Source organism: Calliphora vicina, chromosome 3, assembly GCF_958450345.1.
Source record: "Calliphora vicina chromosome 3, idCalVici1.1, whole genome shotgun sequence".
In the NCBI taxonomy this organism is placed as follows: Eukaryota; Metazoa; Arthropoda; class Insecta; order Diptera; family Calliphoridae; genus Calliphora; species Calliphora vicina.
In genome coordinates, this window is record NC_088782.1 from 62,245,861 (window position 1) to 62,266,513 (window position 20,653).

Genomic DNA, 20,653 nt, shown 5'->3' on the forward strand with positions numbered 1-20,653 from the left:
ATCGGTCCATATTTAACCATAGCTCCTATATAAGGTCCACTCCCGAAAATCACTAAAATCCTCATAAATTTCTTACAAATATAGTTATCAGGTTGAAATTCAAAACAAATTTATTCAATATATACAAAAATCGATGTACCAAATTTTATGATGATAGGCCCATAATTGGTCATACCCTCCATATAAGAACTACTTCAGGAAAGCACATTACCCTGCACAAATATCCATAAAAATCTATACTCAACCAAAATTTTACACCAATCAGTAATTTGTATCCAAGAATCGTACTACAAGATTTTTTAAATAGTGGTCCATAATTCGGCATAGCTCCCATATAAGGTCCACTCTTGAAATTCTACAAAAATAGCCCTTAAATACTTAGGACCATAATAGGTCATAGCATCCATATATTAAAACAAAATAGTACACAGATCAGTAATTTGTATTCAAAAATCATAATACTGAATTTTGTGAATATTGGTCCATAATTGGTCACAGCTCTCCCATAAAAACATAATAATCAGGTAAAAATATTTTATTACAATCGAATCATAATAGGTCATAGCTCCCACATAAGTCCCACAACCAAATATTTTGAAATTTGTCTAAATATATTTGTATACCCTTTTTTATACTCTGTTTCTTCACTTGAGGTTAAAAGGGAAAAATGTTGATCCAAACGTATTAACTAATTATTAAGTATATAAATTGTTAAATTGCATACGTTCTAATAGGAATTTCAGTTATAAATTGCTGAATTAGATACAATTTTTTGTACATTTGAAATAAAATATCTACTGCGTAAACTAGTCTTTCTAACGATTGTTATATTATTTCAGTTGTTATACCATCATATTTAGGTGAAGGGTATTTAAGATTCGGCACGGCCGAATATAGTACTCTTACTTGTTTCAATATAATTTTGCCGCAAATACTTAATTTCGAGAATTTGGGGCCATGTGAAATCACTATGCTTATAAACCAGTATCAATTGACTCCTTGAATGCCACCATTGTTGGTATTATTCGTGACATATGGCCAGCAATGCTCGAAAATGTGGCCCAAAATTGGACGTCAAAACCTTTTCCGAAATCATTTTCAAATGTTAATGCCATTTTGATCTTTGGAATACAAACACTTTTTTTATTAAAATTTTCTTTTTTGTGTTATTTTTTACAAGCTATATCGGGCTTAAAAAACACCCTTTACAATTGATTGGTTTTTTTTTGGCAGAATCGAAATGTTGAGTGTTTATAGTAGATAGAGAGATTTGAAGGGGTGTGTACTATAACAATTACACTTCCACTCGGAGACGCATAGGATCCATTATTATACCCTGTAGAAATATAACTAGGTATGAACTAAATGTGAAGTCAGGTGATATAACGAGAAACAAAGTGAAAAGCAACCCAGGCCAAATAGGACAGGAAATAAGTGTGGACTGTCATCTAAAATAGCCATCCAGTTCCCCTGGTAAAGCCTATATGATTACCTAGATAATATAATAATATTCATTGCCATTTTATCATGAGACCCTGTAATCTATAACAATTACACAGAATATGTTTCAGAGTCTTTAGTTCCTCAGTATCCTCGCATATCCTAAAGAAGTTCTGTGTGTCCATATCCCATTTTCCTATGAAGGCTTAAATTGAGTATTGACCGGTTATAACTAAATGCTTGAGACTTTCTTTCCTATCCAACCCAGTTAGTATCCAAAGTTGCCTCCAAGTTTGGACATCCTGCAATCCGCATTATTACACAAGGATTGTTTTGTATGTGGATAAAGAAAAAATAAAAATAAAACAAATAGCTTTACCAATACAAAGCGAGTGGCCAGTGTAGTTTTGCAAATTTGTCATCAAAATTTATTTTTGGGAAAACAAAATTAGTTATTAGTTATTCAAAACTCGGCAAAAATTTTTGTTTTTGGGTTATTTTTATATAGAAAAAACATTACAACTTAGTACAAAATAAATCACTCTGTATCACATTATATTTACAATTGTAATTTATATTAAACATATTTTTCTACATTCATTTATTTTTTCATTATTTTTAGGTCTCTTGGATAAGACATCGTGATATTCATATTTTAACTGTCGGCTCGTATACGTACACATCAGATTTACGTTTTCAGGCAACACATCATCACGATTCGGATGATTGGACATTGCAAATCAAATGGACGCAAAAACGTGATGCTGGCATGTATGAATGTCAAATATCCACCCAGCCTGTTAGAAGTTATTTTGTGAATCTTAATGTTGTGGGTGAGTACAGACACGCTCGCACGCACGCACACACTCACCAATACACATTTATAAATATACATACACACCCGTAATCACACACATACACACACCCAAAGCCCCCAAAATTAAACTCACATTTACACACTTTAACATAAACACTGACAGAGTGGGATTTTTGCTTGAAAACTTAAACAATAAGTAAATTTATAGTTTCAACATGTATTATTCAAAGGTTTGTATTCATCATTTAAATTTTTGCTGGTACTTTGGGAGACAAGTACATGTAGGGAAAAGGCTGTCCCTAAATGACAAAATGTTCCTTTAGATACAGAAAACCATTAAATATCATTAAGGCTTTGTGGTTCCCTTATATTCAGTGTTTGAGTATTCGATTTTAAATTTTGATTCACACGAATTCATTGAGGGCTCATCCTAACATACATTTATTCCAACATTTTTCATTTGAAACCATTGAAGGGAAGAAAAGAGCCCATTCACAACATCAACAATAACACCAATGACGACAACTCCAAAAAGCAAAAAAAAAGAACAATGAACGACTGAATGTTTGAATGGGTTGGGAGAAAAGTATTTAACATATAAATTACCCGTTATACATCAACAACTCTTTGCCAATACAAGTCCTGTCTGCCGATCTGTCCGTCCATTGCAGTGTATGTCTGCTTAACTCATCCATAAATTTTGTGATTGTTGATGTTGTTGTTGTTGTTGTTGGCGCTGGCATTGTTCTTGTGAGTGCTGTATATGTTTGAACATATTTGTTTGGAAAACATAATGCTCTCTAACATCTATCTGGTCATTAAGGTGGCCCTTTTTTAGCACTATAGATGCATCCAAAGTCTAATAATTATTATTAGTGAGACTATACGCACTGCAATCCAAAGGATCGTTTGTGCAGAATAAGATTTTTCAACCCAACATATTTAGGCTACTTATTAATCCAATTATTATATTTGGTGGGAATTCACCTACTTTCCCCGGGGCCATTAAGTCCCTTCCGAGCCATTTAGTTCTGCACGTTGGCAGCTTTCGGCTGTCGCATAGAACATATTCAGATGTGTCGGCATGAAGTCCACAAAACCTGCAATGTTAACTCACGACATTACCTAAAATAAATTGTTGATAACTTAATCTTCAGTGTCTTGTGAATAATCGAGTAAGTATTCTCAAGTCGCCCTTACCGAGCCAAAGTAATGACTGGGATCTACGTCTGGATAGGGTAATTAACCGTTTGGACTGTCTTAGTCCTGGTAAATTACTCCAAATTCGAGCAAATTCCGATTCATCCCAGGAACGAATACGTTCCAAAGTGTATCCACGTGGAATGCCAAAGAATAATTCAGGACCTATAAATGAGCGTCGGACGCCCCAGTTGGCAAACAGCGCGTTCACTGCCAGCATGACATTCATGGCCAGGTATCCAGCACAATGTGAGTTCATTCAAGGATGTCCAGCAGTCCATGACAACACCAGTCCTCACCTCCTATGATGATAAGGCTCTAAGACATAACAAATATCCTAGTAGTCCTTAATCTCCTTCTTAAACATTTGTTGGGTCATATAAGGATGGCGTAAATCTCCGCCTGAAATATTGATGGGAATGTACCCATTGGGATACCCCTTTTAAAATTGGGCCCTATAAACACCAGCTCCGATTTTAATGAAATTTACCACATACATAACATATCCAATATGTTTCTCATATCAGTGACTTTTTCAATGGAAACTCATTCCGATGTAAAAATATCGCGATTTTAAAAAGAATTTTTTAAAATTGTCTAAATTTATATACACATAATTGCCCATAACTTTGAAACTACGCAAAGACAAGAGTAATTTTTGAGTCCATTTTAAAGCCAAAGATATTGTCCTTAAGATGGTGTGAATAAAATTGTTGACTTCCAATAGATTAAAGGTCAATATTCGGTGTATATATTTCAATGTCAAAAATATCAAAGATCAAAGTATTTAAAATGCAAAAAGAACATTGTATGAGGACACCTAAACTCTCTCCTATATTCGTGCAAAATAATTTCCCTTTTGGAACCGTAATATGTGTGGTAAATTTAATTAAAATCGAAGATTTCAAATCCGAAAATAGCAGTTTTCTGTCCCAAATGAGACGATATACCTTTTCAGATAATGGTTTCGCGGTCATCTTTTCCACCATGCCAATGCAGCATATGTTATTATTGGCCTAATTACCGTAATAAAAGACCAGTAAATCATTTTCGGTTTTAACCACCATGTTTTACCAAAAAGTCGCTGGCAGGCATGTATTCCTCTAGTAGCTTTTTTGATAGTGTTGGAGAAATGAGAATTCCAAGTGAGAGTCCTTTCATTTACCTCCTTAGGAGGTAATAGGAGGTAAAATATCTTGAGGTTACACTTGAAAGGACTCTCACTTGGAATTCTCATTTCTCCAACACTATCAAAAAAGCTACTAGCGGAATACATGCCTGCCAGCGACTTTTTGGTAAAACGTGGTGGTTAAAACCGAAAATGATTTACTGGTCTTTTATTACGGTAATTAAAATTAAAATTCTATAGATGAGCCATTCAGTGTAGGCTCTATGAGTCTAATATCTCTACGTTTGGTAAATGGTACAATAACTATCTTGGCTGAATTAATGGTCAGCCCCCACTAAGCACCACTTGGTGGTTATATTCATAGTAATCTGAATCCTTTCTTATGTCGTTACGTCATCCCATCCAGTAACAGAAATTACTAAGTCGTCGGCGTAACCTTGTAGTTGTTAAGTTATTCCATAAGTTCATCGATAACCAGAGTCAACTATAGAGGCGACAGTTGCCCTAATAGTCTTCAATGATACTCCTAACTCCAACTTAATAACCCCGGATGACAGCATTTCCAAAATCTATTTCGTTATAATATAAGGAACCCCTTTTCTATGCATTGCTAGATCAATAACACCATATGATGTATTTTCGAAGGCCCCCATGAATGTCAATAAATGAACAAAGCGATATGTAATTGACACCTGTGACCTTCTCGATTAGCGTCGTTATATTATGAATAGCAGTCACCGTAAATTTACCAGATTGATAAGCACCTGGAAGCTGTGTATTAGATTCATCAAAAGATAGGTATCCCTTATGTAACTATCAAGTAGTTTCTCCATCGTTTTCAAGAAAAACGAGCTGAGACTAATTGATATATGTTTTTGGCAGTTGTTTAGATTTACCCCCAGCTTTAGTTATAAATACCACTTTTACCTCACGCCAAGTCATTGGCACATGACTTCAAAATTCTCCCATACCCATAGCCAATATAATGGTTCCTGGTGGATGGTCCATGATAGTTTGGAGGCCGATTTTCGATGAATTGCAAAAGTAATTTCAGCAATACTTCCCTTGGTGACACGATTCAGGACCCTCCAGAACTCAGCTGTTAACTCATCATTCTGACCTTCAATTAGCGATAGAATCCAGCTGTTAGGTGTCTCAGGCGCTTCTGGGAAATATACTACAAATATTTCAGTCCTAGGCATCTCATCTTCCGATATATCCTTTTTCACAGCATCTTGTCAAGGTTTCAGAGTGGGAACAAGTTCTTTGATCCATATTTCTACTTCTATTAGATTCAACTTGTCATCGGGAAGTCGGATGGTATTACCCCCAGCCGTACAATTTGAGTCACATTACTATACCAGGGTAGAGGGGTTTTAATCGTGTTTGTGCATTTGGTAGGAGTATACCATCTGCAGTTACACTAGCTACTCTCAGGGTGGTTTAGTTTTTCCGGAGTTGATCCATCTGACCTACCTCTCTTCCTGGGGATCTTACGATCACGCAGCTCATTACGAACTTTCCTTCATGCTTTAGGCACATTATTCCTGCCTCCTCGATGTCCATGCCTTGCCCAATGTATAGCCTTAGACGTTTTCGTGCAGCCCCACACATTTTTGGTCTATAGTTTACACTTTTCATCTGGTGCTCCGTAGCAGCGGTATATGCGGATGTATTAGGTTGCGTGTTTGGCGTTGGATCCAGTAAAGCATATTCTTCGTCCGTTGGGATAGATACCGCAGACGATTCGTGACATGAGTCCCTCAAAACCAAAGTATGGCCGTGCATGGACGGTCATTGGATACCGAAGAGGCTTTAGCATTATCAACAAATTAACTGTGTTGCGCATTTCGGATCCTGGAGCAGATACTGCTTGCCTCCAAAGTATGAAATTGTTAGCCGTCAACAAAAACCATAAAAATTCTTATTATTAATCCTCATTTGGCATTTATTACAATCGAATACAATTTGATTATGTTTCCGAAATTTCGTTTTTTTAAAAAAAAATATGAAAATATGCAACCTCTAAACGTTAACCGATTTTGATAAAATGTTCAGCATTAATTTAAAGAAGTCTTAGAACAAAATAAGACAATTGAAAGCATTGAAAATGAAAATGAAAAGGTTCAAAATATGGGCCACCCTACTGATCATATTACTTTTTTCCATTTCTTTTTATCCTTTTTTTGGTTTTTATTTTACCTTTTGTAGTCGCATTAAAATCGGTCAGTATGTTTGTTATACTGAACTTTTTATTCATGGTGAATGTTTGTTTTTATATCTTTTTGCATACAAGTATTATTAACTTTTTACCACACAACACTGAATGCTATTTTTTTACTCAGTTTCTCGATTGTTCTAAATTTTTTTGGTTTCTTTACATGTTCCATTTCCATGATGCTGCTGCTGTCATTGCTGTGCTTGAATGTCTGCTTGTGTCTGTCTGCATAAAACGGATGGATATGGATATATAAACATGACAACAATAATGAAAACAAAAAAACAACACAAACAACTGTAAAACCATACACATACACTTTAACAATAAAATTGCCATTTATGTGTCAACAGTGCCAACGGCAACCATCCTTGGTGGACCTGACCTTCATGTTGACAAAGGCAGCACAATAAATCTAACATGTACAGTTAAATTTAGCCCGGAACCACCAGCCTACATATTTTGGTATCATCACGAGGAGGTAATTAAAATTTACTACACAATTCAGTTCAGTTCAGTTTGTACTTATTCTTTCTCTTTTTTTATATTTAAACTTTGCCCTTTATTCCAATTTTTATTTGTTGCATATGTTTTCTGTGTACAAGAGTTTATTTGAATTCGCTATAAATCGATTTTTAGTTTGATGAAATGTGATAAAATCAAGCGTTATAGCGCAAAGTCCTTTTTTTAATATCTGCATATCCTCTACTACCACAAGGGGGTTAATGGTGGTATATCAATTTGTAATTCTCTGTTTGAGGCCTGGAAAAATTCATCTGAGATCGAATAAAATATGTATGAGCAATAACAGAATTTAGTTAAAATTTGAGTACTTTTTCATTGTATTTATTACCAAAAATTAGCGCTTCAGCATGTAAAATCCGTTGGGGTGAAGTAATTTGCTGAAGGGGCCTAAAAGTTAATTTTTAATTTAGAATATTTAAGATAATTAAAGTAATTAATTAATTGTATCAGCATGAAAAAATATATTTCAACTCTCTAACACTAAAGGCTTCATTAGTCTTTACTTTCCGTTGCTGTTGAGTTCTGTTCCGTTCTGGATTTTACATCTGGCAGTTAGTTGTTCTGTGACAAAATATATAATTTTTATTTTCTTTTAACACATAATTCCTCTTTAAAATACATTAACTTACGTGGCATTCCCATTTCCTTTGATATTTTCGACCAGACGGCTCGTTTTTTTCCAAATTTCTATTAAATTTCACAAAATCAATAACAAATAATTTGTTTCTTTATTTGAAAAGCCGCTGTCACTTACAATTACGTAGACAATTTTTGTTTTTAACAGGTTCGTCCGGAACAGAACGGAACAGCACAGAAAAACTAACTACTTATGCATGTTTTTCATGTACAAAAGAGAAACAGCTGATTCGGAACGTCACAGAAAGTAAAGACTAATTCTGCCTTAAATTATTCCCTTTTACTTTATTTTTAAAAATTAAAATCAACATATCTAGTCTTTAAAATTACATGCATTCTAAAAATTGTAATCGCGATATAATATATAGATAGAACTTACGAAAGAGTTAACTGTCATTCATCGCTCACTTTTTGACATTTATCATCAGTATACTCTGCCAAATCATCATGAATAGATTGACGCTTGAACAACGCTGCTTCGAAAATCAGTCGCAACTTATAGAACACTGTTTTATGGCAAAATGTGTTCAGGAATGAGGCTCATTTTTGGCTTAACGGTTTTGTTAATAAACAAAATTTCCACATGTAGATCGGCTGACATTGATCCGGGCATGATGTTATTTTAATACGATGGCACTACATGCAATACGGCGACTGCAACGATTTATTGATATACAAATTTGATGATAACTTGATTTCGAACTGTCCATTGACATCCAAAGTCGTGCAATTTGACATCTCTTGATTATTTCCTGTGAGGCCACGCGAAGTCAGTAGTTTGTGTTGACAAACTAGCAACAATTGACGCCTTGGAAACAAAAATTACTTGTGGAATTTGTGACATACGGGCGTCAATGCTAGAAATATTAGTCTAAAATTGGACGTCCAGAATGCGCTTATTCAAAAATAGCAGCGCTGTCCATATGCCCGACATCATTTTTTAAATGTTAATGTCATATACTGGTATTTCAGTTTCTGTGCATCAATATTTCTCTCCATAACATTACAATACCATTATTAAAAGTATGCTCTCTGAGAATGTTAATAATTTGTTGTTAAATTAATAAGAACATTTTTACACAGAGAAAACTGTTTTGTGATAGCAACCGAATTTGTTGCCTATCGAATAATTCGGTTGCACACGTAGAATTTTTCGGTTACATTAACAGAAAGTCAGTTTATAAAGAAGAATTTCAGTTGAAGCAACCAACATTTTGTTACCGCTTCTAAAATTTTGTAGCTACAACTGTAAAATTTGGTTACTAAGGTAGAATCATTCAATTGGCAACAAATTCGGTTGCTATCACGAATCTGTTTTCTCTGTGTAGCATTGTTCCAGAGAAAAATGTGAACTCATTATAAAACTGATTTCGGAAAGAAAACCCTATACTATTACTTACTAATATAAAGCCGAAACTCGTTGACGTAAAAGCATAACACCTCCTTTAATGGTCCATAGTGCGGCATATTAAAAAAACGCAATTTATGACTGCTGTAGGAATGAAAAAGGAATTAAATCTTCCGGAACATACTGAAACTATATCTAGGAGACTTAAGGAATGCAATTTAAAATGCCGCGTCTCTCTTAACAAATAAGCATGTGGTGAAACGGTTACAATTTACTAAAAATCATATAGATTAGCGAATTGAAAAATGCCGTTATGTTTAATGGACAGATGAGTCCAAAATAGTTTTATTTATTGGAAATTGTTCTCGATCTTACAAAAGCGATCTCCAAATACTAAATATGAACCAAAATTTACCGTAAAGTCTGTCAAACACGGCGGTTCTAGTATTATGATATGAGAATATTTTTCGTACTATATTGTTGGACCCATTCACCATATACTTACCATCATAGATGCATCGGAATATATATTGAAATATTTACTTGAGGAAGTAATGCTGCCATATGCATCTGAAGAAATGCCACTGATTTGGATCATGCATTAAGACAATGATCCAAAACATGCCAGCAAATAAGCTTAAAACTGGTTTCAAGACAATGGAGTCATGTGGGCAGATTTAAAAATTAAAGTATCTGAAGTCAAACCACATAATAAATTGATCTGTGGAGCACTGTGGATGAGGCTGGTACTCCATTTCTATAGAAAGTTGCCAGAATAATTTGTAAGGATAATTAAACATATTTATTTTTAATAGTTTTTTACAATTGTTTTTATTATTTATTTAAACCAACCGGTTAAAAATAAAATTCATTTTTTAAATAACACTATGCAACAAATGAAGTCTTTTGGAAAAACACAAGATCATGACAGTATAGGTTCGACTCTACTACCAAAGGGTAGTAAAACCCTATACTCAGTTTGTCCATTTTGGTGACCGATTTTTTTTTATGGGCCCCCAAAGTTTCTGAAAATCAGTGGGGCCTCTAAAAAAGGTGTCATCAGTTTTTGGTTAACAGCTAATTCAGACTTTGTGATACGGCTTAACTTTATATGGCAATAATATAGCTAAGAGTGCGCCAAATAAATTTTGTTAAAACTTGTTTCCAAAAAAATAGCTTTTTCGTGAACTTTTGTTGAAAAAATATAGGAAGAACAATTTTTTTTACTTTTTTTTAGAATAACTTCCAGGCACTCCTAATTTTTCAATAACAATATTTTGCAAAGTTGTAGCTCCAGTAAATCTGAATAACTCTTGTGAACATATCAATGCAATCCGAACATATCTAGGCATTCTAAATAGCTGTAGCTTAAAAATTTTAGTTTTTTACTATTTTTTGACCCTAAAACAAAAATTGTTTGTTAAAAATGTATGTTCGATATTATACTTCTCTATTGTGCTGGAATAACGAAGAATGGGCAAATCATTATCGGTATGATCCAGGCGCATCACTTTATCCAATCTTGTTCACGCAAGACCGGCTAGATGCAAGATATGAAAAACATAAAAATTTTTAAAAGTGGGCAAGGTTTGTGGAGCTTCTGAAGAGTAAATATAAGCTTTTTATATAAGTTTTTGATATTGGTGGAAACCCTATGACTTGGAGATTGACATTTTAGTGAAATTAATAAATTTTGTGTTTTTTTCGGACGTATTTTACCTTAAAAACTAACTATATTATAAAATGGTGATTTTCCATCAAGAAAAATAAAAACTTTGAATTAATGTAAAATATGAACAGTTACAGACATCACAATAAAATTTGGAAGTAATATAGATCTAAATGTTCTTAAGTCAATGGCATCACTAATGTTGCCATTCTTTCTTTTCCAACATCGAAATTCCTAAAACGGGAAAAATGTGTTCAAAAAACTGAGTTTTTTTTAGAAAATAGCCCGCTTTGACGTTATTTACAGTATGATAGTAAAAAAGTTTTGTGTGTATATAAACAATATATATAGGGCTGTACAAATATGACGAGCTTTTGAAGATCGGTGCTTTGCGTTTTTAGAATTTTTTACTCAAACCTAAAATTTTGTTTCAAAATTGGCCAAGTTTGGATAGGGCTGGGGGTTACAATGTCCGCTTAAGTTAGTCGAATTTTACTTTATACGTTTTTGCATTAAGTTTTCTTTCCAGATCATAAAAAAAATTATATAGCCACGAAGAAAATTAGTGTTTTATAAAAGAAAAAATATGGGGACTTTTTTGGGAGAAAAATTAAAAAACACACGCATACAAAGTTGAAATATATAAAAAGATGCTTCAACTTTGGATGCGTATAACTTTTTACAGGGACGAAATAATTGTTATCAGGTTTATTTTATTTTCTTTAGAATTTTATCGCAAATATACGTCATATATATAAAAAACAAATTTCGACCTTTCGTAGGCCCATCATATAAAAAAATACAAAAAAAAAGATCGAGAAAAATTTAAAAAAAAATTAAACTTAAATATCTCTTGAACTAAAAGTGATAAGCTACAGATAAAAGCATATTTTTGTAGACCTTTTCAAGGACTATCTATATTTTGAATCAGCTCATTCGGATCATAAATGGCTTTTTGGCGATTTTTTTTTAAATGTGTGACATTGAGGGTCCACTCACTGATCCCCATTCCGAACAACTCAGCCGAGTAAATAATACTGCACAATATAAAAGTGTGGACTTGATCATACTATTTTAACAAAAAATCTTTGTTTTAGCGTCAAGAAATAGTAAAAACGAAAATTGTTAAGGTACAAAGTGATCTTTATGTGCTATTTAGAGTGACTAGACACGTTCAGAATGCATTGATATGTTTTCAAGAGTTGTTTAACTTAACCGTAGCTATAACTTTGCTAAATATTGTTAGCGAAAAATTTTGAGACCCTGGAAGTTATTCTAAAAAAAGTAAAAAAAAAATTGTTCTTCCTATATTTTGTCAACAAAAGTGCACGAAAAAGCTATTTTTTGGAAAAAAAATTGTAACAAAATTTATTTGGCGGAATCTGAGCTATATTATTGCCATATAAAGTTAAGCCGTATCACAAAGTCTGAATTAGCTCTTAACCAAAAACTGATGACACCTTTTTTAGAGGCCCAACTAATTTTCAGAAATTTTGGGGGCCCATAAAAAAAAATCGGTCACCGAAATGGACAAACTGAGTATAGGTTTTTACTACTCTTTGGTAGTAGAGTCGAACCTATATAGTCATGATCGTGTGTTTTTTTCACTGTTGCACTGTGTAATTTAAAAAATGTTATGCAAATTATTATGCTTATATTTTGACAGCAGACGTAAGTATTAATTTTTTAATATAATATAACTTTTTTATAGACTGGTGCCTAAAGATTCCTTGTTTTCTTAATTCTTAAAAATAATAAAGCCAATTTTTTAAAAACAATTAGTGTTGAGCAAACATGGAAAAGTTTGGATATATTTGGAACATTCCAATAGGCGGCATAGCTTTATATTTCTAGAAATAATTAGAAACAAAAGATAGCAAAAAATTTTTGTCTAATAGATTACACACTAGTTTTGATCTGAATTAAATTTGAAAGAAACCACGCGAAATCTTATATATATATGTAGTTTTGCTAATCACCTGATGAATTTATTCACTGATTCAATGCGTCTCAGTTTATCTTCTCATAAAAGGAAACATAAACGTAGTTTAGTTAAGACTTCCTAACTCTCAGAGTAAAATTTTAGTTCATCAGTATATGAAACACAAGGACCATAAAGATTCCCAGCAGTTTGAAAAGTTCTAATTGGAAACCTTACACTGCTGTTTTATTACTTATACAATAAACTAGTTCGCAAATAGAGAGCTGTAAAAATAAGAGCTATGTGGCTTAGAGATTAATTGAGGTTAAACTCGCTCTCTGAAAAATTGTTTTTTTTTCTCAAAAGCTGGAGTACAAGTACTATTGAATTTAATAGTGAAATGTTAAGCAAAGTGTGCCAATTGACTACCTACAATGCCATCATATGTTTCTAATTTAAATTTCGATTTAAAAGCAAATTCGAAGTCAATAATTGATTTTAGAGTTGAATAAAAAAATTATGTCGGCAATTTATGCAACATATTGCAATTTAACCCTGCGTTAGTCGCAATAATTTTTAAAATATTTGCCTGTATCAACCAGATCAGTTGCGAGTAATGGAGAGTTAATAATCTTGGCTTAGAGTTTTTAATGTTTTGAACTAAAAATTTCGTCTTATCCAAAGTTATGCTCAAAAAAAATACTTAGTCACATGCAAATAACCATTTCTGGTATTTCATATGTATTTGAATTAATTTTCTTAAAATGTCTCTATATTCATTCAAACAAATAAAGCAATTAGTATAATGACATGGCACTACAAGCTGCCTTAATACACAATAGAAAAAATATTTGGGCATTAGTAAAAAACACATATCACCGAAATAGATTTCCTATAATGAAATACAAATACTGGCCATAGATAGAAGATAATAAGAAAATAAACTTTAGCTTGCTTATAGTTGACTTATTTTTACCAAAAAACGGAAAAAAAAATAAAAAAGAAAAATAAATTGATGAATTGTGCACGTGTTTGCTATGGTTTCTTACAAAATGTACAATGAATACAAAATTAGTTAATTTTGGCCAACACGTCAGCATTTTCACTCAATATGTTTTAAAGATTTGCATAAAGTAAGTGAATAATATAAATTTACTAATAGTTTCGGTAACACCCCAATAAACCAGAGAACGATGTGATAAAGAAAACGATATTAGCTTATAAAGGCGATTATTATATCATATAACTACCATAGAGCGATGTAAAACTTTAGTAAAAAACATCAGTCTAGCATCCACTTTAAAGTATACCCTTAGCCTCAGAATCACTTTCTGAGTCGATTAAACGATGTCCGACTGTCTGTTGCACGGATTTAATTTAATATTTTTCCAACCTTTTTGAACCTTTTCCGGAAACCCTTCCATTAAGGTTTCTATTGAGCTTTATGTCAATTTGTTCAAACATGTAGTCCATCACCGTTTAAAATCAACCAGAAATTTGGTCACCTTTTTTGTGCTCTTCAATTCTCTTTTAACAAGAGCACAATATCTCTCTACTGGCCTTAGCTCCAGGCAGTTTGGACGAATTGTCATTCTTTATACAAATACCACATTATTGTTCTTGTACCACTCAAGACCTTAGTGACAGGATGCCAAATCATGCCAAAAAGAAGTGGACTCCTTAAGAAGTCTTATGAATGGAAGCATCCAAGAACCGTGCCAAGAAATTTTTGGGAAAATCTGCTGCTTTTGTGTTCTAGACTTTTCTACAACATTCCCTCGAGCATCACCAATATAAAAGTATTGACCTTGAATTTTTTGATATTTGCTATTGAATTTAGAGTTTTGAATTTGATTATTTTGACAATTGATTATACAATTTTCGTTATTGGTTGAATTTCAAATACAAAAATTATTGAATAGATAATTTTCGTAATTGAAAACACAAAAAATAACAAAAATGTGTTTACAATTACGAAAATTATATATTTAATAATTTTTGTATTTGAAATTCAACCAATAACGAAAATTGTGTAATCAATTGTCAAAATTATCAAATTTAAAACTCTAAATTCAATAGAAAATATCAGAAAGTTTTGTTTTTGAGCACATGAATACTTGATTCAATTATAAGATAATTGAAACCGGTTCAATATGTGATATATATTTGAATTGAAACGGTTTAAGAAATAGTTTTTCTGTGTACCGGATGTATTGGGAGCTCTTTCGAAAATGCTTTTTATTTACACTGTGTGTAATTTTTTAATAAAAGACCCGTTTTACACAAAGTCAAGCTCTTTTTTATGGGCCCCCAAAGACTTGGGGCCTCGGTGTAATTTTTGCAAAAAAGTGATAATTTTCTCAGGCTTTGATATCCGAACAGTTCGGAATTTTGATTTACTCTCTAACATAAAGTTGTAGCCCTTGTCATAGAGAATAAAAATTGTGAACATATAAAATAAAAACAAATAAGAGAGCTATATTCGGCTGTGCAGCATCTTATATAACCTTCACCAAATTATACCTCAAAATACAAATTTTAAATATTTTTAGGTAAACAAAATTTATTTTTTTTCCGAAGTTGTTTTTTTCATTTTTTGGAATAGAATTTTTTGAGATAAGCTATTTTAATTTGTTTTTTTTTAATTTAAAAAAAAATGTTGTTTTTTATTTTTTTTTTGGTAAAAAAAATTCGGGTTAAAAAATATTTGTTTCCGATTTAGACCCATTGTAGGTCCAACTTACTATGGTTTGATATACGTCGTTGCAAAGGTCTTTGAAATATCTATCACTAGATATCCATATTGTCTATATTAATGACTTTGTAATCCAAATATACATAGGTCAAAAATCGAGGTTGTCCTGGTTTTTTCCTCATATCTGTAGCCATTTTTCTGATTTTAAATAGGAAACTTCTCGAAAGCATATCTGACAGAATTATTGAAGATTTGGATCCCGAAGATATCTGGGGTCTTCAGAAAATTGATTTCAACAGACAGACGGACAGACAGACCGAAATGGCTTAATCGACTCCGCTATCTATAAGGAACCAGAATATACAAGGTAGCGCAAAAGTAAACTTCCGATGTTTTTTGGCTGTAATTATAAAAAAAATGAAAAACTTTGATTCTTCTTGTGGATTATTTTTATTTCGTCTTTTAATTTTTTTTACATCAAGTCGAGAATATGATGTCATGTAAATGGCAGTTGATTGTCATTTGAGCCCTTTTTATGTCATTTTCCATCACTTTGGCCAAAACTTCCGGCGATAGGTCCTCACATTCTTGACGGATATTGTCTTTAAGAGCTGCAAGAGTCTGAGGCTTGTTGACATAAACCCGCGGTTTTAAAAAGCCCCACAAAAAGAAGTCTGGAGCGGTCAAATCAGGCGATCTTGCTGGCCAGTGCAAATCGCCAAAACGGGAGATTAGGCGCCCGGGAAATGCATCCTTCAGCATATCGGTTGTGGCACATGCAGTGTGTGCCGTTGCACCGTCCTGTTGGAACCACATGTTTCCCAATCCCCACATTCATCAAGTTGCGGCAAAAAGAACTCGTTGATAATTGCTCTGTAGCGCTCACCATTCACAGTAACCGTTTGGCCCGCGACGTCTTCGATGAAAAAAGGTCCGATGACTCCTCCAGCGAAAACAGCACACCATACAGTGATTTTGAGCGGGTGTAATAGCTCTTCGTGCGTTACACGCGGATTTTCAGTGCCCCAGAAGCGTAAATTTTGCTTATTTATGTACCCGCTAAGATGGAAATGGGCCTCATCACTCATGATTATTTTTGATGAAAAATCATCTTCCTCTTGGTGGTGATTAAGGATGGCTTGAGTGTATGTCAGACGCGATTGGCGGTCAGCAGCTAACAGCTGATGCACCGTCTGGACTTTGTACGGAAACATCTTCAAATCGCTGTAAATACAGTCGATTGATACCCATTTGCGTGGCACATCGTCTGGTCGATGTCGACGTCGCTTCCATGACATCCTCGGCTACAACAGCAATATTCCCTGCAGAACGGCTACTCTCTCCAGTAGCCGTCTCTTCGCCAGTCTCTTCGAGGCGAGCGGCTAAACGTCGCAATGTTTCACCAGCAGGCGTTGGACGGCAAGAAAATCTGCGACGAAATTCACGTTGTGCCAAAGTCACTGACCGATTATTGGTCAAATAAGTAGTCAGCAATATTCCGCGTTCTGTGTAGCGTAACATTGTTTATTAACGTGTATTTCGCATGTGTTTACTACACAAATGTCAAAATAGAACTGACATTAGGGGCCAATCGCAAAATTTATATCATTTTCTGATAGGAAGATTACTTTTGCGCCACCTTGTATATACTTTATAGGGTCGGAAAATTATATTGTGGAAATTACAAACGGAATGACAAAATTATATATACCCTGCTCACGTAGGTGAAAGGTATAAAAAAACATCTTCAAGATCAAAATCGTTAAAAGCTTTTAAAAAATTCGAATTTTTACCTTTTTCTCCTGTTCAAGTCCATATGTAGCAAACCATTCAAAATTCAAGGAAACAATCAACTACAGAAATGTACCTAAGATTTCAGTAAACAACTTTCTAGGACATATGAACTTCCTAGGAATGATTATTAACACCGTTTAGGCAGGTCAATAAAAGTTAGTAACTAAAAACTAAATAAACTAAAGCATACTTTTAGGCAGCTTAAAAAAAATATTTCTTAAATTATTTCGAAATTTGTAAAGTTTTTTCGATTTTGGTTTTGAAGATGAAGTTTTTTTGATTTTATATCTTCACAGGTTTTGCTCTTTAGGACAATGGCTGCAACTTTGCATCAGAGAGTAAATCAAAATTCCGAACTGTTTGCAAATATTTGACGAAAAAGACGTAACCGCTAAAAAAAATATATTTTAATTATTTTATTTATTGTCAAAAACTCCTTTTACTTAAGACAATTCAAAACAAATATTTAGTTTTAATTTATTTGATGCTGTTTGATCTTACAAAACACTTGTAAGAGCAAACACGTCAAACAAATTTGTGCTTAAAAAAGTGGTTACGGTTTTTTGAGCAAATATTTGCCATGTGTAACCGTACCTTAAGAAAAATGATCACTTTTTTGCAAAAATTACACCAAGTTCTTAAATCTTTGGGGGCCCATATAAGGAGTGAGATCGAAAAATTCTTAACATACATATATGTTTATAAAAAAGAAACCACTAAACTTACAGCTTTAATTTTTTTTTTATTTGATTGAAATTATTATTACAATTTACAAAAAAAATTATTTTTATAGTTTTAATCACTAGTGATGAAATTTTGAACCTTTTTCGGAAACCCTTCCATTAACGTTTTTATAGTGCTTTCTGTCACTTTGCTCGAACATGTAGTCCATCTCCGTTTAAAATCTACCACACTTTTGGACACCTTTTTTGTACTCTTCAATTCTCTTTTAACAAGAGCCCAATATCTCTCCACTGGCCTTAGCTCCGGGCAGTTTGGAGGATTTGCCTCTCTTGGTACAAATACCACATTATTGTTCTTGTACCACTCAAGGGCTTGTTTGCCATAGTGACAGGATGCCAAGTCAGGCCAAAAATAAGTGGACACATTATGAAGTCTTATGAATGGAAGCAGCCTTTTTTGTAAACATTCCTTGATGTAAATTTCGGTATTTATAGAGCCCGTTGTAACAAATGAGTGGCTTCTTTTGCCGCAACTGCATATTGCTTGCCATACCAAGAACTTTCTGGGAAATTTTGTCTGCTTTTGGGTCCTAAACTTTTCTTCAACATTCCCTCGAGCATCAGCAACATAAAATTTTTGACCTGGAAGTTGCGAAAAATCTGCCAGAACATACGTTTCGTCATCCATTATGCAGCAAGAATATTTTTTTATAAAACTTGACTTCAATTTCCGTGCTCTGTTTTTGGCCTCTAAATTTTTAGTAGCGTTCCTGTCAGGAACTTTTTGAGCCTTGTATGTTTTTAAACCTGCATTAGCTTTAACTTTTCGTACCAAATAGTCCGAGCACTGAGCTAACCGGGCTGCTTTCCTACCGGATGTGTTGGGAGCTCTTTTGAAAATGCGTTCTATTTTTTTGGCTTTAGAAACATCATGTGGACCATTCCTTCTACCTGAACCAGGTTTTCTATCAACTGACAAGTTCTCCCGGTACTGTTTAATAACATTGGAAACAGTTTGACGGCAGACCTTTGTATGCTTGGCCAACTTTTTGTAAGACCAAGTTGGGTTTTGTTGAAAATATTTAATAATTTCAGTACGCACTTTTTTCTGGTCACTCATTTTAATCAGATTAACAAAAAAATTAATATAATTGACATTACACATAATAACTGACATGTTTTTCAAAGGTAACTTGATCAAAAAAAAATTCAAATAATACTTGGGTTAAAAAATGTAATGAAAAACGTGTGTTAAGAATTTTTCGATCTCACTCCTTAAAAAAAGGTGCATGACTTTGGGCAAAATTGTGAGACACGGGACTTTTTTTTTGGTCTTTTATATTTTTTTGGTGTCCGTATATGGTTATTTTTGTTCGTGTTGCACTGTGTTATTGGCTTTTGAAACATTATGTGGACCATTACTTTTACATCAACCAGGTTTTCTATCAACGGACAAGTTCTGCCGATATTTTTTAATAACAATGGAAACAGTTTGACATCAGACTTTTGGCAAATTTTTTGTAGGACCAAGTTGGGTTTTATCTCGTCAATTCAGTTCAATAACTAAAGAATATAATTGATATTAAATATAATAACTGACATGCTTTACAAAAGTTACTTGATCATAAATAAAATCAAATAATACTTGGGATAAAAGTTTTAATAAAAAACGTGTGTTAAGGTTTTTTCGATCTCAGTCCTTAGATGATATTTTTATAGTATTGTTTGTTTTATTTGGATTGGCCTTTAAGTTGTGTGCAAACTGTACAAGTATTTCGTTTTTGTTGAACCTTGAGATTAGAAAAATTGTGCATTCACATAATTCCATGTTTTATAACAATTAGAAATCTTATATATTTGTTCTAAAACATAAAAAGTTATTTGTAAACAATTTCTATGACTACTCGTATTTAAAAAACCTGTGTACTGGTATTAAGATTATAATTCACAACCAATTAACTTCTCATTGTCAAAAGCAATTCCATTGAAAACTCATTTCTACATTTCAGCCTCATAAATTAATTAAACACAACGATAATTCTCAATTGTCATCATCATGACTATTCGTAAATTAAATTTACACTCATATGGAACCACATGGTTTCATTATCTCACTCCTTCATGGCTGTTCTTTTAATGTGGTTGCATAGTTGTGTGTGGAAATAACTTGGTTTATTACTTGTTACCGGGTTTTATGGATGTGGAGCGTGATTAAATTGTTTCAAGCTTTCAGTGAATTAGTTTCAATAGCTAAATACATGTACAATTATAAATGTACAATATATGAAAGCAAGGGAGTCCCTGGAAATTTAAGATTTTTAAAGAAAAATTTATTATTTATTATTAAAAAATTATTTAAAATGTCCTAATATTGTGTAGACCTCCAGGATACTTAAGAAGAGTATCCAGTTGTATATATTTTTTCTGTTAAGCGCATTGTGTGAACTACAAATTATTTATAATTCATTTTATTAAAAAAAACCATTTACTTTGCATCAAGGAATACCCCTCAATTCGTGCAGCTGCACATAATTAGAATGTAGTTAAGTGAAAATTACCTCCAAGATACAATTTCATG

The 20,653-nt window shown here is 33.1% G+C and overlaps 1 protein-coding gene across 1 annotated transcript in view; it reads left to right on the forward strand.

Annotated features, from left to right (window-relative positions):
• Window positions 1-20,653, forward strand: part of LOC135955496 (kin of IRRE-like protein 2) — a 294,369-nt gene that overhangs the window by 246,095 nt on the left and 27,621 nt on the right. The window contains exons 3-4 of the mRNA XM_065505845.1: window positions 2,063-2,273; window positions 7,158-7,285. Of these exons, the coding sequence (XP_065361917.1) occupies window positions 2,063-2,273; window positions 7,158-7,285 (339 nt within the window). The remainder of the gene's footprint in view (window positions 1-2,062; window positions 2,274-7,157; window positions 7,286-20,653) is intronic.